This window comes from Periplaneta americana, chromosome 4 (assembly GCF_040183065.1).
Source record: "Periplaneta americana isolate PAMFEO1 chromosome 4, P.americana_PAMFEO1_priV1, whole genome shotgun sequence".
NCBI lineage: Eukaryota > Metazoa > Arthropoda > Insecta > Blattodea > Blattidae > Periplaneta > Periplaneta americana.
The window spans coordinates 67,682,760-67,706,983 of record NC_091120.1 but is presented as its reverse complement, the minus strand read 5'-3'; the positions used below and the strand labels follow the sequence as shown (position 1 = coordinate 67,706,983).

At 36.3% G+C, this 24,224-nt stretch overlaps 1 protein-coding gene and 1 non-coding gene across 2 annotated transcripts in view; both read left to right on the top strand.

The window, feature by feature from the left end:
- The window catches only part of spri (Src homology 2 domain-containing protein sprint), a 728,544-nt gene that overhangs the window by 26,494 nt on the left and 677,826 nt on the right, over nt 1-24,224 (top strand). The window contains exon 2 of the mRNA XM_069823425.1: nt 2,764-2,916. Within this exon, the coding sequence (XP_069679526.1) occupies nt 2,819-2,916 (98 nt within the window). The 5' untranslated portion in view covers nt 2,764-2,818. The remainder of the gene's footprint in view (nt 1-2,763; nt 2,917-24,224) is intronic.
- Nucleotides 20,835-20,906, top strand: TRNAY-GUA (transfer RNA tyrosine (anticodon GUA)). The gene has a single exon. It is a non-coding gene; the product is annotated as a tRNA-Tyr (tRNA).

Here is a 24,224-nt window from a genome sequence, read left to right as displayed (position 1 = left end):
GCTGGTAATGATGCACCCAATATTTGTTACCTGTGACTATGTAGGTTAACATATCGTCCCCTCCATTCTTTCTCCTCGAATCAAGTCGCCAATCTGTTGCACATTTGCCCTCCGTGACAATCTTCATTGGACTACCGACTCGGTGTTCGATACTTGTTCACCATTCAGAGAACGTTTGCTCCCGATGTCATTGTGACAGTTTGATGTGACAGGCAATGCTCACCATATGCAGACAGCATTTCTTTACGAATATCCTTTGCTGCCAGACCTTCTGCCTCCCCCCAAAATATTGCACAACGGAGCGCTATTCGACAATGGTACATTCATAGAGAGGTGCCGCTGTCTTACAAGTGCTGCTTCTTTGTTTCGTTTTTGCCGCTTATGTCTACATCGGTCACTTTGACGCTTGGATATTACTACCATGTAGCGGTGATAACTTCAGGCGTCTAATTAGAAAATATAGGTTGATACTTCGGTTTCTAACTTACTGACTCGCCTATGTACGAGTACATTCATCATAGTTGTCAATATCATCCTCTTCTATCATCATAACCACCACCACTATCATCGTCATCATCAACATCACTACCAACATTCACATCTCGGAGTACGTATATACATCCATCTGTTTTTAAAAGTAATTAGAATTCTTTGTAAATAAAATTAGTTTTTAAAATTATAGATTTAATTTTTTTTTCTTTTTTTCTTCTTTTAGTGTTTTATACACCCTTATGTTGGCCGTTTTATAATCTTCATTGCACGCCAATAATTAAGGAGCAGTGCTGCAATCGAAATAAATAAATAAATAATTAAATCGTCATCATCATCATCATCATCATCCTGTCAAGTACTAGTCCCAAAAGAACCGTTACGGCCTGAAAAAGTGATTTTCTTGCCATCTTTTCATAGGTCGACCAAGTGACCGTTTCCCATTTGGACGATACTTAATTATTGCCTTAGGGATCCTGGATGAAACCATTCTTGAGACGTGTTTCTTACAGTTTAACTGATATCTGGAGATATAGTCCAGTATTGATGACACTTTAAGTTCTTGTGGCCTCTCTCCTTTGCTTTTTAACGTTTATATGAGTGCCATTGTGAAAGATTTTAGAGAAACAAAACACGGATATATCACTATTAACAGAGATTTAAAATTAGATGTAATAACGTTTGCAGATGATCTTGTTTTACTAGCAACATCTGAAGATGATTTGCAATGGTCAGTACATAATTTAAATTTAATAGCTCAAAAATATTCAATGGAAATATATATTAACAAAACAAAAATAATGGCCTTTTGTGGTAAATACCCAATAACAAGCAATGTTTGTTTAAATAACACAATTTTGTAAAGAGTTAATGAGTTTAATTATTTACGATATAAACTTTGTTTTGTTGAAAATTTGGATTTATCAACAGTAATCTCACTAGACGTTTTGATTTATCTAGAGAAAATCAAAACTCGAGTGGGATTTAATTGACTATTACACGATTAGAAGAAAGTATATAAAGATTAGAAGTAACGAAGTACTCCAATACAATAAAATATTAATTGACTTACGAAAATACAGCTGTCTTCAAATGTATTATTGTACCATCTCAACATTACAAATATTACGCTAGATGGCAGTAGTGAGCAATGCCTTCTCGTCGAGAAGTTCTCGATCTATTTTACCAAATTATACACGATGGCAATGTTACTAGTCAAGAAGGCATTGTTGATTCAGTTTCATTTTTATTAAAATGCAACATTCCACTTCAATTATCCGAATCCCAGTAATCAACGTCACTTGACAGATGATTTTCAATAAATCTTAATATTAAACAACCTCTGATACGTGACTATCCATAATATCATATAGCAGAAGCTATAACATAACCTAACTAATATATATACACAAGTGTTAGAAAAGTTTTAATTAACGACGATGACATAAAAAATAAACATGAATAATTTTAAAAGGAATAATTATTGAATGTACAATTTTCAAATTTGAATGTGGTTGGTGGTTCAATTGATGTTATATTGGACGTGTGCGTAATAGAAGTGGAACTCGTTGATTTAGGCCTACATGGTGTATTCAACTTATTGAGGATTTCCGAATGGTGCTCTTCATTTATTTGTAAATCGGATTTCAGAAGATGCATAGGTATGATCAGTGATTTTTATTAATTATTATTCTTGAATGCCAATGCGAGTCATATTTGAAACTGCTGTGCATCGACTGGAGTGGTTTGTAATTATATATATATATATATATATATATATATATATATATATATATTTTTTTTTTTGACGTCCAGACGAGCGCAGTTTCAAATGTTGGCAAACAAAGAAACAAATGCTAGGGACGCGATAAAATTAAACAAATGCTAGGGACGCGATAAAATTAAACAAATGATAGGGACGCGATAAAATTGTGCGATAAGCAGCCATGATTGGTTGAAATACGTCCTTTCGTACCGTTTTATTGGTCAAAAGTAGTATGACGTAGTAAGAGTGTAATAGTCAGAGAAAATTGTAAAATTCAACAAATCAATGGGCATCATTAATAGAGTTTTAAAACCTTCATTAGTACAAAAATCAACTCGTACTCTTCTTTATCAAATAAATAAATAAATAAATTTTGTAAGACAGTTTGATGGAAGGAATAGTTTTGTGCACAAATCAGTAACTAATATTAAAATGAGCTGTGGGGTGTGAGTAGAGCAGTGTCTTGGTCTCCACAATGGCCTCTTTCTAAGTGATGCATCGTTCTCCAGCCCGCAGTGCGCGTGATTCTAACGTGCTTCTAGCAGTGAAGATGAAGCCGTGTGCATGTGGTACGAGAGCAGCATGTTGATCACCCAGTACACGGCGCTGCTCCTGCAGACCACTTCGAGGAAGGCCTCTGCTTCCGGTCCAGCATGCATTGGGTGAGTTCATTGGAGCGAATCCTTCTACACTCCTCTTCCGTCGCCAGGACGCGCGTGACTGCCGACAACTAGAAATCGTCCCGAGCTCTGTAATTTCCTGTCTCCCGTGTTTGTCCACTTGGTACAACCTTATCCCTATCCTGCGGTTTTGTTTTATCTACGAAGGTAATAACATTTGTTGCTCTTATAAGAAGTCATGACTTCCCTGTCCCATTGTTCTGCCCAAACATTTGATTGACGTAACGAGACATGTGAATACCAAAAGATAATATGTAGGCTTATTTATATTATAGAGTTGCCAGGTTTTTGACAAAAAAAACGGAAGATTTGCCATTATATATTTATTTTATTAGACTGAATAGGACACTTGTTTACATATTAGAGCTCTAATACACTAGGCCATGCCTGCACAAGGTTTGCGCTCTCCGAGCCGGCTCACAGTTCATGATCGGAATGCAGATATTAGCTGCGCTCTGTATAAGGGTGACTGGAAGAAGGGGTGGATCTCGTACAAAATAAACACAAAAGGAAGTACTATTACGAGTGCTTATGAAATGGATTCCCGTTCAGTGTTTGCAAAACTATCTTGGACTATTTAAAGAAGTATTTATTTTACAGAAGTAATAGAAATTCTATAGCTACTTAAATGTACAATATCATTTTGTTATATTTTTATTTATCAGTGTATCAAAACTATGTTTTATGCTATTGGCAGTGAAAGGAACAGTAGCCTACTGATCATAATGAAACATCAATTACAGATGAATAATTTCGAGGGAAAAATTGTTCCGGGGCCGGGTATCGAACCCGGAACCTTTGGATAAACGTACCAACGCTCTCCCAACTGAGCTACCCGGGAACTCTATCAGTTCGATACCCGACCCCGGAACAATTTTTCCCTCTAAATTATTCAAATTAACTTTACAGGGAGTTATTCCTGAAAGCTTAATTTGCATCAATTACAGATGTTCTATGTCTCCCTTTATTAAAGTTGATTGTAGAAAACAGTTGCTCACAAAATATAAATGTTGAGCCAAACATAGCAATCATTTTCACAGACAGCCTGTGTAGTCGTGGATATTACTGCGAATGTTTAGTCTTGTAAAACTCAACCAGGTTAGTAGTATTATTCAAACGATCTTTAGCCCTTAGGTCGCATTGAAAATCAATAAGTTCGAGCTGTAAATCGTTAAATGTTAAATGTTGATGTTCCGTCTTTTAGATTCCTCCATACTGTACTGTAGCAGTAGGTAAGCAACGTGAAACAGTTACTGAGAATAGGCCTACACACTGCACTCCACTAGATAACTGAGTGGTCGTTTCCCTCTCCTCTACCTATAGCAAGTCTATGTCATTCTGACGTATCTTCCTCTCCGTTTCGTCGAGCGGTAAACACCGCTCTCCCGCTCCGAAGGAGCGCGCGCGCTCGTTGAGCGCCGTTTGTGCAGGCCTGCACTAGGCAATAAATTGCATGCAACTGATTTTCAAAGAAGTTGCGGGGCATTGGTTTAAATGAGAGCTATTACTCTTACTGCAATTAGTTGACAAGTCGGAAATCGATTGCAAATTAGTTGCAGGCCATGAAACTGCTCTTGCAACTTTTAGTTTCGCGCAGCCGTTGCGGAGCACTGACCGAAATGGAGCGTATTACACTAGGAAACTGATTGCATGAAACTCTCCTGCGCGCGCAGAGACCCCAGACCTGTCTCGTCAACAAATCCTAAGCAGATACAGTTTACACGGACTGCACGTTTGTGTCGTTTGGTTCTTTGTGCGTATTTTGTGTTTTCACGGGTGAAGAAGTGTGGACAACAGGTAACAGTGCGATGGAGGAAGAACTGCAAGCAACGGTGAACAATACGAAGAAGAAAGATTTGACGAAATAATTAACGAACTCGTTTGAGAGCAAGATTTTGTATGTGAAATTGAGATATCTCCTGCCTTGTGAGACAGTAGATCAAAAGAGTACTCAAACAGAAGTGCAAAATTAAATGCATGGGAAAGTGTTCTGGTAAATTTCTTTCCCGACTTCAACAAGTCGAGAAGCAGTAGTTCTGCATTACTCGACAACATTTTCCCGAATGAGCTTGACCGAGGCCCCCGGTATCCGATATATACCGGGGGCCTCGGCTTCACTCACATTGACTCTGACTCGTTCTCTAAACTGATTGCAGTGCGGTTTACTTAGCGTGAAACTGCTTGGCACGTGGATTGGAATCAGTTGCATGCAATCGATTGCCTAATGTAATAGAGCTCTTATTCTACATGTTAATTTACTCTTTCCGGTATTTCTCTTGAGATTTAGCTGCTCTAACAATTTTTCATCCTGTTTTGCAAATTAGTGAAAGACAAATTCAATACAATTTGTAGTTCTGCTTTGATCAACTCAGGATAACTCATGTTTATAAAAATTGTCCTTTTATTTTTCATTAGTGTAAAACTCTTTCTACAAAGGCATTAGAAGCTGGAATGCTAGCAACCCTAATTATGGCTTTATTTATAATTGAGCACTTTCTTTATAAACTTGAGAAAAAAATAAAGCGATTTACCACAGGTCATCATCGAACTGTAATTTCATTCTCTCCTGTTTGACCACTAAGTTCACCTCAAACTCTATCTTGCGGTTTTGTTTTACCTATCGAGGTTAATTACCTTTGGACCTTAAGAGAAGGCACGATTCTTCCATTGTTCTGCCCAAACATTTGATTGACGTAACGTGATGCAAGTGAATGCCAAACACGTGCATTTGCGATAGCATCAAAATACTTTGTCTGTACCAATATAAGTTTGAAGCAGAAGGACGGATCTGTGCATAATACAAGTTATGCAGAGCATCATGTTATACATTGAAAACTACAAGTTTTAAAAATTCAGGTTGTATAAAACTATAATCAGGAGCAGGGACATGACGTACATATCCGATTTTATAATGTATGAAACATCTTCCGGTGTTAAAAAGCTCATTCTTTCAATTTATAATTCCTTGTCGCCATTCCTTTGTGTCAGTTCATTGTCCTTCTATTCCAGTAGTCTTCCTCTGTTTATTTTTCCAGGCGGTATCCATTCTAAAATTATCTTGGTTAACTTCTGACATTCTCTTAACATGTCCATAACATTCACGTTGTTTTTATGAATATTTTAATATGTTATTGAATTTTCTACTACAATTTTGTCTTGAATAACTGTATTTATAGTATTTATTTTTGGTATAATTGCTGACCTGCGCTAAAAATCTCTCTCCGTTGCCAACAGGTTTGAATGACTTCCTGCAAGTTAGGGTTGTTATTGTTGGACCTGCTTCCTGACAAAGAAATGAAATGTTTAAAGTCTAATATAATTAAGCCGGTTGGATTTAAGAATAAAAAAACGAAGGTGCGAAAACGGACTATTCTTCTTGGAATATTAAATCTAGGTACAGAGATTGGAACAAAATGAGAGAAGTGATTGAAGAATTAGAAAATAGAAACCAATACAATAATGTGTTGACTCATATAAGATGCATACAATTCGGGTGAGTTCGATTTGCACTGAAAATAGAGTTTCTCACCTCCAAAATATCCGAATTGCGCTTATAAATAAGTTAGAGGTTAGTATGAGTTGCGCTTTTAATGCTAGAGAAGTGGGGAACGTGGATAGAGGGGAAACTGGGTTTACATACTATGTTTAATTTATGACCAGATTATTGGCATGTCTTTACGTGAGAAATATTGTTTGATGATAAACTTATGGATGAATATTCCCCGGAAAAATGGAGGAAATTATGTGAGCATGTATGGAAAATAGAGGACAAATATTTTGACGAGAAGTGTAGGTTGAAGCGAAAGTAAACGACGTAATCCAATGAGAGTCACGATACTAGTGGCCTAGTACCACTAACTTCGGTTAAGACACAGATTCTGACTGGTGATCGACGTCGGGGAATGCATAGAGGAGAACATGCAGCGAGTGTGGGAGAAGGAAATGATTTAGGTTTCCGCCATAGCTGCATTTTCGAAGTGGTCTAGCTATAGACCTCTGGGAGGCCAGAGAAAAAATGATAATTTTATAAAATACAGTATTTACTTTTAAATTGTTCTCTTGCAATTTTTTTTGTATATTGTCTGTTTCTTTTGCTATTGGCCATTGTAAGGTTAATGACATTTGTCATTTACCTCTGCATTAAATTGAGTGAGTGAGTGAGTAAGTGAGTGAGTGAGTGAGTGAATATGCTAGACCGAGAAAACTAAGCGATCAGTTTTAACCTGTATATGATGAATAAGAATAAACCACACGGTTTAACTCATGAATAATGTTGATGATGTTGATGATGATGATGATGATGATGACGACGATGACGATTATTATAGAAATAATAATACATTTAATTTGACTAATATGTTCGGCCTGTTTGTCGTAGTTGGTATAGCGCTGGCCTTCTATGCCCGAGGTTGCGAGGTTGCGGGTTCGATCCCGGGCCAGGTCGATGACATTTAAGTGTGCTCAATTGCGACAGGCTCATGTCAGTAGATTTACTGGCATGTAAAAGAACTTCTGCGGGACAAAATTCCGGCACACCGGCGACGCTGATATAACCTCTGCAATTGCGAGCGTCGTTAAATAAAACATAATATAACATATGTCTAATATGTGTTTAGTCAACAGTCCTAAAACTAGTTAGAATCTCATAAGTGACATCAATAAGACATCACTCATGAGGCAACTAACAAGTAAACCTTCAGGTGGGGTAAAAAAAGAAAGGCTTACCTTTATTACCATTCGATTAAGCATTAAAATCAATGCAAAATACGTAAATTTTACAACTCGAAAGCAATGAACACCAGAGATAGCGACCAATCAAGATCAAGTTGACATGGGCTACTTAGATTGCAAAAAACTATATCACGCAGCAATACTAGCCGCGAGAGCGAAGACAGTACTGCTGTAGAATCGCTGTCAGCTAGTTTGTACCTTGCAGTTTAATGTGTAATGTTATGTGCAGTGAGCTGAAGAAGATGAACCCAGTGAATATAGTGATTAAAATTCTGGATAAACTAAATGAAGAGGGTTATAAGGATACAGTGAAATGTCGCGGAAGGAACTTGAAATTGTTGATTATATATATGACTTATTAAAGAGTTATGAATCGGAAGCAGTTGAAGAAAGTCATACTCTGGACACTGATGAAAATGAGCCATGAAATGATGACAATATCATGCCTTATGTACGAGAATGGGAGATTGAAAAAACAAGTATTATGTCAGAAGAGGAATCAAGTACTTCACAAAGTTCCGGTTCTCAATACGCTCTCTCCCCTCCCAAAACATCCCGAGTCATTGACTTTGAAGACAAATGTGAAGTAACAGAGTATTGGATTCTGTCAGGTGTACCGACAAACAAAAAGAAAAAGTTTGACCATAAATTCACGTGGTTAACACACGAAAGTCAACTGTCCAAAGATTGCAACTCATAAGTCGTATTTGGTTGTATGATTTTGGACAGTTTGGATATGTACAATGACGGCCAAGTGTTTAATACAGACGAATGTGGGTTCCATAAGGAAATGCCTTTCGGCAGAACATTAGAACGTCAAGGAACCAGTAAAGTGTATGGTGTCGTGCAATCCAAAGGGACAACTACACATTCCTACACTATAACGCCGGTGGTTTCTAAAGCTGGAAAACTGATGCCAAGAACCGAAAGGTACAAGTCAAAGAGTTGCGGAACGCATTTTCCAGAGTGACAACCCTGTAGTAAAATGGACTTCGTCGGGAAAAATGACCAAATAAATATGGATACAATTCTGCAACTTGCAATCTTCTGCTGTTGGACTCGTATGGGTCCACTGCGACGAAAATATAATTAAGCAACTGTTAGAAGAAAGGGACTATGGTCTTGAAAAACTAGTAGTTAAAATCATACCACCAAATACGACTTATGAGTTGCAGTCTTTGGACAGGTACTTTTTTTCGAATGTATAAGCATATGATTTGACACATTTCTCATAATGTAGATTTTGGTGATTCATCTGATACATTACAACAACGCAACAATATACTGAAACTACAGTCGCTTGTTTACCAGAAGTTTCCTTCTCCACGATTCCAACAGGCACATGGGTATGGTTGGGTGTTAGCTGGATTGGGATCCAGAAGAGGACAACGTTTTCAAAACACTACAGAGTACTGTATCCGAAATGTACAAGGAATATGTACGATGTGTGCAAAATCAGCCTGTATAAAATGCGGGTGGTGTACTGACAATTTGTGTTTCGAACATTTTGCATTAGCTATCACTGTTGTGCGACATATGTTTCTGGATAAAAACAAATCAGATTCTGGAATACGATGCGTTAAGTAACATGACGACCACATCATCGTTTTCCTTCTTATGCATTAATCGCTAGTTGAAGGTGTGTTTTCTTGCTGCTTGAAGCCTCTTGTTCTGCGCTGTGTATCGCACTTGATTATTGCAGTCGAGTTACGAAATTTTAGGATTATTCATATTTTATTATGCAGATTCCAAAAATATAAGTTTCATTTTCATTGTTTTTTACCTCAGGTGAAGGTTTACTTGTAAGGAGATATTGGGGTAGGGTGGACAGTTTTTTTCTCCTGCCATTGCAGATATCGTATAATAATCTCAGTAATTAAAATAATGAAGTTAAACTGGGCTGGACACGTCAAGATTTATGGAAATATAGTGGAAAATAACCTTCATAAAGAAAAATTGGAAAGTAGAAAAACAAGAGGGAGACTCAGATTACGATGAATTGATGATTTGGAGGACGATATGAGGAAGCTGCGAATTGAAAGCTGGAGAAATAAGACATTGTATCGTAAGCAATGGACATCAATCATATAGGAAACCAAGGCTGAACGTAAAAGGCCATAGAGATGAAGATAGAAAGAGAGAGATATACCTCATGTAATGTTCTTTTATGCTCCAGACAATGTTGCCTGTTGCGTCAACAATTGATTTATCCTTTGTCCAATATGTAGACCTCCAACTTACAAAGAAACTACTTTTAATTGACTCATATAGAAACCTCTTCTCAAACTGCGCACACATATCTTCACAGCAGATAGACAAATATAGAGAATTAGATGCTTATACTAAGTCTAAGAGTGTGAAAACTTACTTTGAATAATAACAATTGGAGTATTTCTGGCCGTTTGTTGCAGAATCAAACACGGAATGTAGTTATGTCATGAAACTTTTGAAAGAAAGAAGAGACATAATTGAGACGCTGGATGCATTAACAGTTTAACCCTATTTGAATCGTTATTCTGGCGATGACATTTTCATAATCTTCCATGTCTTGTCTATCGACTGTAAAAGTTGTATTTCATTTCGTTAACTCTAAATGACAGGAGAGTTCATTATGTGAAGTGCTGTGCTAAGTCGAAAGGTTCAAAATCCGCAATACAAACATTTGTTACACTCATGTTTATACATCAGGGTCTTTGGCAGTATCATATACTTACAATACCGTTTTCCAGCCATTCAGTTTTTCAGTAGAATATACCACCAAAGGAAGAACTTAATCTAAAGAGTCCCCCTGTCCTGGCTTAAAATTATATTATTTCATTGTTGAAATTCTTAAAACCAGAAAATACATGTTCTCTTCAAAATATTTTGGATTCTGAACCAGTGCTGGAAGAAAATCATCCTGAAAGTGAAGTCGGTGATCATGAATAATATTTGACACTATAGTAGAGGAGTTTTCATCTGTAGCATAGTTTCAGAATTTATTTCCTTAATACATCTTGTGTTTTTTTACTATAAACTTAAAACAAATGTTGTTTTGTTTGTACAGTATATGTCCATAAAAATGTAAGGACTTATCGGCTAAAATTCTTAGTGGTATTATTTTGATAAGCTGAAGTCTTAATTTACCATTAGTTCGTATACACTGGGAACAGAACAACTAGAGGCTTCAATGACGTCACTACAGAAGAGCCCTCACACAGCAGAATTGTTCGTTGCATTACAAACTGAAAACGTTGACCACTTACTTTCACTGATCCAACTGCGCTCTCACAATACAATAACTTCAGTTCAGAAAATGTTTTGCAGATGAATGGTACCGTACTTGCTAGTGCGGTAGGTGGGGATGGTCGGACCGCTGAAAAGTAATGGTCTACAAGCTTCTAGATGTTCTGTCCCCGGTGTACGTTAACACTTTTCTACTGGTTTTAATGCCTAGGTACTCTGATTTAAGAAGTCTCAGACTTTCTATACAATAACGACTTAAATTTTCCATACTTTATTTACAAATATTTTAAAATGGGTTGTATTTAAATTATAACTGATATTGGATTTGAATAATTTATGCAGTCTAAAATATTATACAAAAATGATGAGAGTTTATGTACTATTAAAATTTCTGCACTGTTATAAAACTTTATTGTTTTTCTCAAAACATGAGTTTTCAACTTAAGCTATTACTGCACCCAACGCCTCAATTAACTTTCAATGTGATATTTGTATTTTATCGTGTTCCAGTGAAGCAAGCAAGATTTAAAGTAACTTAGCGAAAAAGATTTTATGAGATGCAGCGGGCAAATATGTTTTCAATCTCAGATGGACAAGCCAGAGAACATAAAAGAAATTGCGAATGATGAATATTATTTTGTCATTAAAAATGTATTCCCACAATTCGAAAGTGCAATACTGTTTTTACAGTAGAGTGAAATTCTAGAGAACAGTAAAGAATTTGTGAGGAAACTTACCAGAAAGGTTCTAGTTCGAGAGAATGTGCATATAAAATACAACTTCTGATATAGAAGAAAGGAATCTGTGCTGGCGTGCGAGGTACCTGAAAGCGGTCCGTCAGTACAGAACAATGGGAAGATCTATAATTTATCTCAACGAAACACACACCCATGCATCTATTTTGCTGAAAATATATCGAACAATAGCTTTTATTAATTGCAAGTGTTATGCGAAGAATTTTTTCTCGGGCTGTGAGATAAAAGAAAAGTGTTGTGAACACGTTAAGAAGGTAGAAGAAATTTACTGGAAGTCCGGTACCTCGTTGGAGAACACAAAGGACAATGTAACATAATGGCAGACAGCTTGGTCATACTCTGGCAGCAGCGAGTCTACACGCTCTTCAGATTCTATTAGTACAACCCGGCCATGTGGCCAGAATTCCCTCTCTTTTTTCACGTGATCATAACAGCATGACTAGGCGTAAGGTTTCTAAGTGTATGCCTGTACTTATGTCTCTATCATCTCCACGTTTTTGTTTTAGAATGTTTTGGCAAGTCGTGTGCTAAATATGACAGTATGTTTATTTATATTCAGTATTTTATGCTCTGTTACTTTTCCTAGAAATTATTCCGTATAACGCCAGTCTCTATAAAAAAAAAATAGAATTCGCTATGACATAATAAAGACAAATTTGCTGTTCGTCCCATATTTAACGTGACAGTCCCGTACCGCTATTAAAAATTATGATTTAAAATATTTTAAAGATCCAATAAAAATGTATGTTTATAATTATTTTGCGACTTGTACAGTAACTTTCATATTTTAGAAATTTAATGAAATAGAAATGGCTATAACCAATCGTTGGTAGTTACTCTTCCGTGTTATTAATTTGTAACAAAGATATAAAGTGACTGCCCGTTTCATATTTAACGTGACAGTTCCGTATTTGAAAGTATGATTGAAAAACATTTCAAAGGTCTAATGGAAAGCGTATCTGTCAATTACTTTGTTATAGATTGTTCCATATTTGACAGTATTATTATAGTACATTATGCAACGAGCCTATAATGGTAGTAATTAAGACGCGAGTATGTTTATGAAAGAGCGCAAGCGAGTTTCATAATTTTCATACGAGGGTCTTAATTACCATTATAGGCAAGTTTTATACGACTTTTTATGCTCGACTATATTTCTAACTTGAAATTATTCATAAGTATTCATATTATTCTTATCTGACTGGGGAGCGGAAATGACCTTGTGCAATATCTCGTAAATTGTGAGATGTGCGTAGACGCGAAAGTATTGATTTTTCCGAGGAACAAATGTCATTGACCTTGATATAACCTAGAGAGTAAAATGAACATTAATCTTGATATAACCTGGAAATTGATTCAGACATTGAAAAACGAGATGACAAATTGAATTTATTTGAATATTATTTACAATTAAGTCCACACCTGTGGAGTAACGGTCAGCGCGTCTGGACGCGTAACCAGGTGACCCGGGTTCGAATCCCGGCCGGGGCAAGTTACCTGGTTGAGTTTTTTTCCGGGGTTTTCTCTCAACCCAATACGAGCAAATGCTGGGTAACTTTCGGTGCTGGACCCCGGACTCATTTCAACGGCATTATCACCTTCATTTCATTCAGACGCTAAATAACCTAGATGTTGATACAGCGTCGTAAAATAACCCAATAAAATAAAAAAATACAATTAACGCTAATTATTATAGTAACAGAACATAATCTTCTGCGACAGTATTGGATTTCCAGCCGCCGTGACGTTTCGCTAGTTGTCTTGTCTGAGAATAATCGATACTTGCACTTTCATAGTGCTTTCTGATTGGTGGAAAACCTGAACTTTAATGAATAGGTGTACTTTAATGAGGTCCATTAAAGGGCTGCTACCAGGTGTATAATTACTACATTTCGGCATGATCGAGCATAAAATATTTTAAAGATTCGGGAAAAAAGCATATTTGTTAATTATTTGAAAGTATCATTCAAAACATTTAAAAAATGCAATGGAAATGCGTTTGTTACAGACAGATTCATATTTAAGAATATGATGAATGAATTTTAAAGATCTGAAAGAAAACGTGTTTGTTAATTATTTTGTTGCAGAGAGATTCGTATTAAAAATGTGATTCAAAGCACTGTAAAATTGATAAAATGCTTATTTGTTAATAATTTTGTTACAAACAGAATCGTATTAGAAAGTACGATTCAAAACATTTTAATGATCTGATAAAAATGCGTGTTTGTTAATTATTTTGTTGCAGACATTCTCATAGTTGAAAGTATGATTCAAAACATTTTAATGATTGAATAAAAAAATGTGTATTTTAATTATTTTTACACATCCCGTAAATTTCACATTTTAAAAATTTCACTGTAACCAATTCTCAGTAGTTGTGTTGTATTCATTTGTGTCAAAGATAAAGTGGCTATCCGTCCCATATTTAATGTGAAGGTTCAGTATTTGGTAGTATGATTTTAAAGATCCAATAAAAATGCGTTTTTGTTAATTATTTTATTACAGACAGTTCGTATTTCAAAGCGTGATTAAACATTTTAAAGATATTGCAAATGTATGTATTTGTTAATTATTTTGTTCTAGACAGTTCCGTATTTTAAATTGTGATTTAAAAGTTTAAGACATTTTAAAGATCCGATGAAATGTGAATTTGTTAATTATTTTGTTACAAGCAGTTCCATATTTGAATGTAAGATGTTAAAGATCCAATAAAAAGGCGTATTTTGTAATTATTTAGTTGCAGACAGTTCCGTATTTGAAAGTATGATTTAGAACATTTTAAAGATACAAAAAATATACGTATTTCTTAATTATTTAAAATTGCAGACAGTTCTGTATTTGAAAGTATGATTTAAAACATTTTAAAGATAAGTACGATAAAATACGTGTTTGTTAATTATTTAGTTGTAGACAGTTCCGTATTTGAAAGTCTGATTAAGAACATTTTTCAGATACAAAAAATATACGTATTTCTTAATTATTTATAATTGCAGACAGTTCTGTATTTGAAAGTATGCTTTAAAACATTTTAAAGATAAGTACAATAAAAATACGTATTTGTTAATTATTTAGTTGCAGAGAGTTCCGTATTTGAAAGTATGATTGAGAACATTTTAAAAATACATATTTGTTAATTATTTTAATTCTATTACACGTGCCATAAATGTCACATTTTATAAATTTCGTGACGGACATTTCGTTGAAAAGGGTTTAATTTACCATGCGTCTTGAATTCATTAAAGTCGATTAAACGTGGCTAGTTGATTGCATAAGAAAAACAAGTTTTAAATTTTAATTTCGTTTAGTGCCACCTTTAAAGCACCGGTGTTCATCCCTCCTGTTGACATTGGAAGCTTCGTTCAAGTGTCGTCGCTACGCCTTAATTAATTTACAGCCAACAGTGGACTTGAGCCTCTGTTCCTCCATGTCTGGTTCATCTTTTGCATCTCCTCTAGTGGACCCCTCACAATAAACGAGTCAAGAACACTTTTCATGCAGTATTATTCAGTCTTAATTGTCACGAGTATATACAATATGTTGCAGTGTTCTGACAGAGATGATGTAGACCTACATTTTTTAATAATTTGGTTTCATTTCCTTGCTACAGATAGACTGTCATTGTGAGGTTGCTGTATAAATCTTGGTGCAGTGATTAATGAGAAACAAAGGAAGAAATGATAATCTAAATGTACACGGAGTCTCCTCCTTCTCAGAATTCTTTCGACTGTTAGTGACATGTTTGTATGTGAGCTCCTATAATGCTCGCGGAGAAAAATTCAACTCGTGACGTCTCTAGTAAAGTACGTGGAATGTACAGAGCCAAAGCAACTACACAGAATTCCTCCTTCTCTCTACCCGAAGGCAGTAAGCTGGATGGCGGCCAGATGGGCTGGCATGGAGATAAGCGAGGAAATAAAGTTAGGGGATATAATATCTATGTGGCAACGTCGTTGTGTCCACTTCGTGTGTGTTCCCAGAAAGGTGAATAACGGTATCCAGTTCCCATTGGCTGAGGGATTAGGGGAGCGGATGTAAGTTTAAAAATATACGTTACGGAGATTTCAAATGTTGCTTCTTTCCCTGCTGGAGCTTGTAGACTTCATTCACACTATCCCGTTCAACATTTCGTAAGGGAAAGTTAGATGTTATAGTAATGTACATTAAGTTCAGAATTCAGCAAGAATACACAGTTCTTCAATCGCTGCGTCCCGAGCCCCGATCTGCCAACCTAAAGAAAGGAGCTTCTAAACCAAATTAGTCACCTTGGTTCGAGCCTTGTGCTCAGTGTTAGAATAGAAGTTAGAACGAACTATTTGAGCTCATATTTAAGACAAAGGCTCCTCTTGGTGTGTCCCACCATCTAAGCACCTTCATTTCCATTCCTTCATTGCAATAGACCTATATAGTGTTTTTATTTCTTGTGCTTGTACCATAAAGTATGAAAATTTGATTTCAAGTCTCAAATCCCACGTGTCCGAGGACAGTACTAAGTTGAAAATTCGAACATGAAAGATAATTTTAATGTGGAATATCTAAGCTCTTGGCATTCGAGAAATCTGGTCACACTTTCTGTTAATACAGTGACGTCATTAATTATAGTAGGCATTGGATGACTGAAATTGTGATGTGTTTAAAACAGAAAGTTTTACTGGTTCCGAATCCAGCCAGCCATAGCAAAACATAAAAAAAAGGATGAATGTGACATAATAAATTCGTTTTTTAACTTGTGAAGTTTTGATAAAAATTTCGACTTAATTTTAATGCAAGAGAATATTATTGTTCGTACATAAAAGTAGTGATTAATAAATGCAGGGAGTATAAAGACAGAAATAATTAATTTTACGCAGTTTTCTAATGTACTCGTACTTTGCTATTAATTTCCAAATTAACTCAGTTCTCTGCAATTACATATTATTAATCACTATTTCGAACAATTAACTCATTGTAGTCATATGGGTGTGTGAATTGTTTTGACTATCAGTTACCGAGACTAAGCCTCACCAATAAACTACGAAGTAGGTCTAATTAACAAGAAGATTCCGCCTTGTTAAATTTATATGCGGAGAATATAGAAACAGAAATGAAAAAAAAGTATCAAAACTTTATTTCAAGTCTCAAATCCCAACAAAGCTTACAATAACAATCAGCATATCATAAACATTTCACGTACTAATTGAGGCGTTCTCTGGAAAAGAACTCAACTACAAAATCTTGAATTTTAGGTAGAGAGCATCAAACATTTTAGATCTGGTATAATAGCATTTTGGATGTGATCCCGGAGCTTCTAGGTGTTTGATTTCAATTTCCTAGAACTTTGACTAATGTCTCCGTATCCTAAGAAGTGACTTTGACCTTCCTTTGGGGAGGTCCGGAGCTTCTAAGTGTTTGATTTCAATTTCCTGATTCATATCAAGTGAACAATTCCAAGGTTATAAACATCTCTTACGCGGAGTAGCTCACCGCGTGAGACAATTAGAGCTCTCCCTCTATAGGAGGAGGCCTTTGCCCTTAACGGGACATTTTTAGGCTAATCATTTCATCATTTCATAATAGCATTGCGCAGAATGCCGTTCAGATGTTTCTAGAAGACTCTATGTTTTTTGGAGAAAAATAATATTTTGTCAGGAGAGAGATGTGTTATTAAGAATTCAATATATGCTGGAAAGGGAAAAACGACGTAATGTATGGTAAATTGTTATTCCAGGGAACGCCTCAGTTACAGGAATTCGATGGATTCCCTGTCACTTTTTAGTTAAAGGGAAATGACATTCTGTTAGAAGTACTTAAAGTCCCTGCGTTAAGTATTTTGATCGATCTCGGAAACTTTCAGGCAAGTAACTTTGTTTTTGCAAAGTGTTAACGAGATACCAATTAACAAAATATTCTTGAGGAGTGCCTTTCCAAAGTCGGCTAGTTGTACTGCCCACATGGTCGACTCCTATCCTGCCTGGAATCCAAATCCCAGATTCCGAGCTGTGGACCACGCCTTGAACTGAAATTGCGTTTTATTGCCTATTCTTCTGTTCCTCGCTACACAGGACCTTTGTAAGTATATGGCATGCAGATTGCCAGCGAGTTCTCTCAGCATAAAATAACAATTACTCTTCTTGATTGTTCTGGTGTTAAAATCTGTTCTGCATAATATTTCCTTCCTGCACATTACAATGCAGAGAAAGTACAGTAATCATGTAAAAGAACTGTACCCACGTTTCAACAGTGAGGTATGATTTAATGTTCACTGAATTCAGTTTGTGCGTTCTTTTCATATTGGAATACTGTGGCTGCAATATTCAGAACATTACATAATACTGTATATTAAACACTTAACTGTGTGTACAAGTATTCTATTGATCCTTTTGCACCTAATTTATCATCAGTGAACGTCAGTTATTGAAAGCAAATTAGTTATTTAGAAGTTGATTCTAACTACCTATAAGCGTTTCTAGCTAAAAATCCAGAAGAACATTTCAAATGCTTCTAGTCGCTTCTCTTCACTTCATCATAATGTCCATGTTTCTGCCCCATACAATGCTATACTCTACTGTATACTGTATTATTTCATTTTTGTCATCATTGCATTGTATCATGGTATCAACCGTGCAATCATATACGGCAGTGTTTCGCGAGGTATGCCCTTGTGGTCCTTCAAAAAAGACAGAAAAAAAAATAAAATTCAAACGAATTGCGTATCACACAATAGCTGAAAATCTCACAGAGTTTGTAAATGACACATGGAAATCGCCTTCCACTTTTTCTCCCAGTACTAACATTTCATGAAATTTATTTACCCTACCCGTCTATCGCCTTCCCACTCTACTCTCAGCAACAAAAGATGGATTTAAAGCACTATGAACGTGGTGTTTCTCGCCATCTTTTCCGTGCACATCTGACGCTGTGCCTGTAACCCAGCTAGGCACTACCCGAATTCATAACAGGACCTTTTCATGTATTGATGACTTCCTTAATAGTTTTGCTGACACCCAGTCTGCACATTCAAATGGTCACGTGCTGTACGTCGTACACCAATAATAGAACATGCAAAATTGCATCTTTGTTGAAAATCGGGCATGTTTCTGCATTAATTTTTTTTATTTTTGTTTTTGCATATGACGATATAAAAATTTTCTTCTATTAACATTAACTTAATTAGTTAATACTAATATAAAATTAATTGAATTAAATTAATTTTAATTAATTATTTCTACATTAAAATGTAGGTATACTGGTATTAAAATATGCTACATAAATAATAAATTTGCTTTCGACGGGAACAAAACTAAGGTGGTCCGCGGAAGTGTTCTGACTTAAAAAAGTGGTCCCCACTTCAGAAAAGTTTGAGAAACGCTGATATACGGTATTCATTTTATTAACGCATACCAGGAACGGATTCTGTAGTATGTTCCGATAACCGAACTTCACTATCCACTTTTAATTATCTGTGAAACGCAAACTTAGTTTCCTGTCAACATACACTCATATTATGCTGTTTAGATCTCTCTACAGAGCAGAAAGAGGCGCGGTTGTTTGTAACTCTATACACACTATGGGTGGTGCCGGAGTTTCCCGTTTAAAATTACCACATCCTTCATAATTCCTTACCCACCTACCAGGTGGTCAGCGGAGACTGAGTTGTATAGTTTTTGTATGAATTAAATAAAGAAAAACAAGACATACACGCAACTTGGGTAACCTGGCAACCCTGCGATGAGGAGAGTTGCTAATGGAATATTCGCATGCGCCATAGTCTTTGGGTAAATAGTGCTATGTGCTCACGTAAGGCTGTCCAGACAACTGAAACTGTGAAGACAGGATAGGAGCGTTGAACTGCCTCGTATAAGACATCTAAGAATGACCTCTCTTGTGACTTCTGATGTCGTGCTTGACGCTAGTGTAGATCTACGCCTTCTCACTCCTGACCTCTGTACACATTTTGTTTAGTTTTTTTTTTTTTTTTTTTTTTCGGAAGAGATCATGTATTGTTTTTGACCAAATTTGCAGGGAATGGCCAATTTTGGTACACAATCTTCAGCATCATTTCTTGAAATCCAGGCTCTAAAAATAATATATATTATTTTAATGTACCGAAGCACATACTGTATGATATTTCCATGCAGATATTCTGCGTCATCATACGACGTAAGAGTAATGGAACGGAGAAAAATTCTCTCCGGCGCCGGGATTTGAACCCGGGTTTTCAGCTCTACGTGCTGATGCTTTATCCACTAAGCCACACCGGATACCCATACCGGCGTCGGGCAGAATCGTCTGAGATTAAGTTCCAACTCTTGGGTTCCCTCTAGTGGCCGCCTTCTGCACTACGTCATAGATGTCTATGAACGTACTGTCCGTTACTCAGGAGAAGACGAGCGGAAAGAATGTGACCTTCTTGACTATCGCTGTTGATTATTATAAACATCGCTCAGATAAGCATCCCAGTAGTCATGTTATTACTCGTACAGGAAACATGAGTAACAATTCGTATGGAAATTAAAGCTAAGTTGAACAGAAAGAGACCTAATGTTTCCGCTTACTGCAGTACAAATATTGCAAGTGTTGGCTTGCGTTATCTGTTCACATCCCTTCCTCCTCAGTCCGCTCTCGTCTTCTCCTGAGTCACCGACAGTAGGACTGAAGTCCACACATGTGCTGAGGTGCACTAGGTATGAGTGACTAATTGGCCGGGATCCGACGGAATAAGCGCCGTCTTGAATCACGAAGTGATTATCATATATATTATTTTAATGTACCTACCGAAGTACATATGATATTTCCATGCAGATATTCTGCGTCGTCATACGATGTAAGAGTAATGGAACGGTATCCGGTGTGGCTTAGTGGATAAAGCATCAACACGTAGAGCTGAAAACCCGAGTTCAAATCCCGGTGCCGGAAATAATTTTTCTCCGTTCCATTACTCTCACATCGTATGTTGACGCAGAATATCTGCATGGAAATATCATATGTACTTCGGTACATTAAAATAATATATATGATATGCGTAAATCACTTCGTGATTTAAGACGGCGCTTATTCCGTCGGATCCCGGCCAACTAGTCACTCATACAGAGTGCACCTCAGCACATGTGTGGACTTCAGTCCTACGTTCGTAGACATCTATGACGTAGTGCAGAGGGAACCCAAGAGTTGGAACTTAATCTGAGACGATTCTGTCCGACGCCGGGGTGGGTATCCGGTGTGGCTTAGTGGATAAAGCGTCAGCATGTAGAGCTGAAAACCCGGGTTCAAATCCCGGCGCCGGAGAGAATTTTTCTCCGTTCCATTACTCTTACATCGTCTAAAAATGGTGATTAAGCCCCGAATTCACATATTTATTTATAAAATAATATCTCTCTAGGTAACACAGCGTTGAAGATGGCTCTGGTACTGCATATTGTTTGTATTCATATAAGATAATTGAAACGTAATTAAATATTTTTTTCCCTTTTTGTCACATTTTCCCGGTTCTTAGCACATAAAAAATAAATACTTTCCCGATTTTCAGCACCTAAAAATCTGAACCCTATTTATAACACTGTTTGATTACCCAACAAAATTAATTTTTCAGGAATTTGGTGTATCAAATCGAGAACAAATTTATAAACAAACATTGCTGAATTACTTCCATAAAAATCACAATAAATTTAAATTTGATCCTCACGAATACCATACGAGACAAAACTACAGTTTCTTCTAAATACTCCCAAATACAACACAACTGCTGGATTAAAAGACAGCATGAATTCTGGACCCAAAATATATAATGCATTAATTAGAGCTTACCCTGAGCTAAGTACACTTAACACACATAGATTTAAGAAACAAATCAGATTAATTATTTAATTGTTGAAGCTAATTGAGTTAAAAATTGATACTCTAATATTCATGTACTTTTGTATTTTCTATTTGGAGAAAGTTACACAACACAGAACTGCACGCATTGTATTCTTCACCTGACATAATTAGGAACATTAAATCCAGACGTTTGAGATGGGCAGGGCATGTAGCACCTATGGGCGAATCCAGAAATGCATATAGAGTGTTAGTTGGGAGGCCGGAGGGAAGAAGACCTTTAGGGAGGCCGAGACGTAGATGGGAAGATAATATTAAAATGGATTTGAGGGAGGTGGGATGTGATGATAGAGAATGGATTAATTTTGCTCAGGATAGGGACCAATGGCGGGCTTATGTGAGGGCGGCAATGAACCTCCGGGTTCCTTAAAAGCCAGTAAGTAAGTAAGTATTTGTATAGGCCTATAGACCCTATTATGTATTTTACCGTTTATTAATGTTATTGTGCTCAATGAACTCTCTTAATTTTGTGATATATTTTGTATAACTGATCTGAACTGCGCCCGAGCACGAGCTTCTGCTCTTTCTGGCTGCAATGCCTAATGTAGCTCAAGTGTAAAGTATTAAATAAATAAATAAAATAAACAAAAACACACGGATAAGAGATCTATTGATCGATGTAATTTAATGGTTACATATAGAAGCATATAACGTTATCTCACGTGCAGTTTACCGTGGATCATGTGAACCAGGCGTTATGACTAAAAAATTTCAACGCGGGAAATAATTTTGTCCACCGTTGTGCATCGGTCCATTCATTCTCGCTTTGTTGTTTGACAAACATTTGTGTTAGTGGTGTACGAATATAGTGTTAAGGTGCATTAATTAATGTCACATGTTTTGTTCCTTTGAAGTGGACTAGTCTGCTTATGCTGGCATGGAACACCTGCCCATAAATTTTAAAACACTTAAGTGTGTTCGAATGTATTTTGTGTGTTTTCCTCCGCGCCGCGGTGTTGATAGTGGTGCGTCTGTAAATATTTGCAGCGATAAGGTAAAAGAGGCGCCGGAGGTGCAACGAAAGGAGGACGCACGACATATAACAACCTTGGACTTCCTCATATCAGTGGCGGAACAAATAATTCCACGTGTGCGTGTCAGACATCGCACACGCCTCTTGGTTCCAGTTACATTTTATTTAAATTTAAATGGTTTAATTACTGTTATATTTTCTCGCATTCTGAGATGGATTTGAGTTTCATCTAGCCCAGCCTTACCTCACAGATCAGAAGATGACTTCTTACTGAAGTTTCGCAAGTCAGTTGTGGTGAATAAAGAGTTATGATGTAAAATTCTTTGGAATTTGGCTGCCATTTTTTATTAAACCGTTATTCATTATTATCGTCATACCATTCACTCACCTACTGTGCATAATAGCCTCTGTATTTTAAAAGAAATTCTTCAAGGGATGTTAACTAAAAATAGTCTCTAAGGGTCAGACAATGCACTGTTTAATATTGATACTGAGTGAGTAAGTTGTGCGTGAATGATAGCTATAATAATAATAATAATAATAATAATAATAATATAATAATAATAATAATAATATTATTATTATTATTATTATTATTATTATTATTATTATTATTATTATACTTACAAATGGCTTTTAAGGAACCTGCAGGTTCATTGCCGCCCTCACATAAGTCCGCCATCGGTCCCTATCCTGTGCAAGATTAATCCAGTCTCTATCATCATATCCCACCTCCCTCAAATCCATTTTAATATTATCCTCCCATCTACGTCTGGGCCTCCCCAAAGGTCTTTTTCCCTCAGGCCTCCCAACTAACACTCTAAATGGATTTCTGGATTCGCCCGTACGTGCTACATGCCCTGCCCATCTCAAACGTCTGGATTTAATGTTCCTAATTAAGTCAGGTGAAGAATACAATGCGTGCAGTTCTGCGTTGTGTAACTTTCTCCATTCTCCTGTAACTTCATCCTTCTTAGCCCCAAATATTTTCCTAAGCACCTTATTCTCTGTTCCTCTCTCAAAGTGAGAGTCCAAGTTTCACAACCATACAGAACAACCGATAATATAACTGTTTTATAAATTCTAACTTTCAGATTTTTTGCCATCAGACTAGATGACAAAAGCTTCTCAACCGAATAATAACAGGCATTACCCATATTTATTCTGCGTTCAATTTCTTCCCGAGTGTCATTCATATTTGTTACTGTTACTCGAAGATATTTGAATTTTTCCACCTCTTCGAAGGATAAATCTCCAATTTTTATATTTCCATTTCGTACAATATTCTGGTTACGAGACATAATCATATACTTTGTCTTTTCGGGGTTCACTTCCAAACCTATCGCTTTACTTTCTTCAAGTAAAGTTTCCGTGTTTTCCCTAAGCGTTTGTGGATTTTATCCTAATATATTCACGTCATCCGCATAGATAAGCAGCTGATGTAACCCGTTCAATTCCAAATAGTAATAATTATAATAATATAGTCAGAAAAATATAATACAATGAAATTGTGAATGTACAAAATCTTAGCACTTCCCTTACGGAGTGTTACCTCGTGCTCAGGGGAGGATTCGATATAATTACATGCATAAGTTATAATAAAATAACATCTAAAAAAATTAATATATTTTACTCACAATAAATTGCATACATATATTTTGAAATCTGAAACTGTTGGAGGTAAATGGATGAAGGTATTCCTTTATTAATTGATTATAAATTCTAGGACCGATATTACTACTATGATTAAAAGCAGT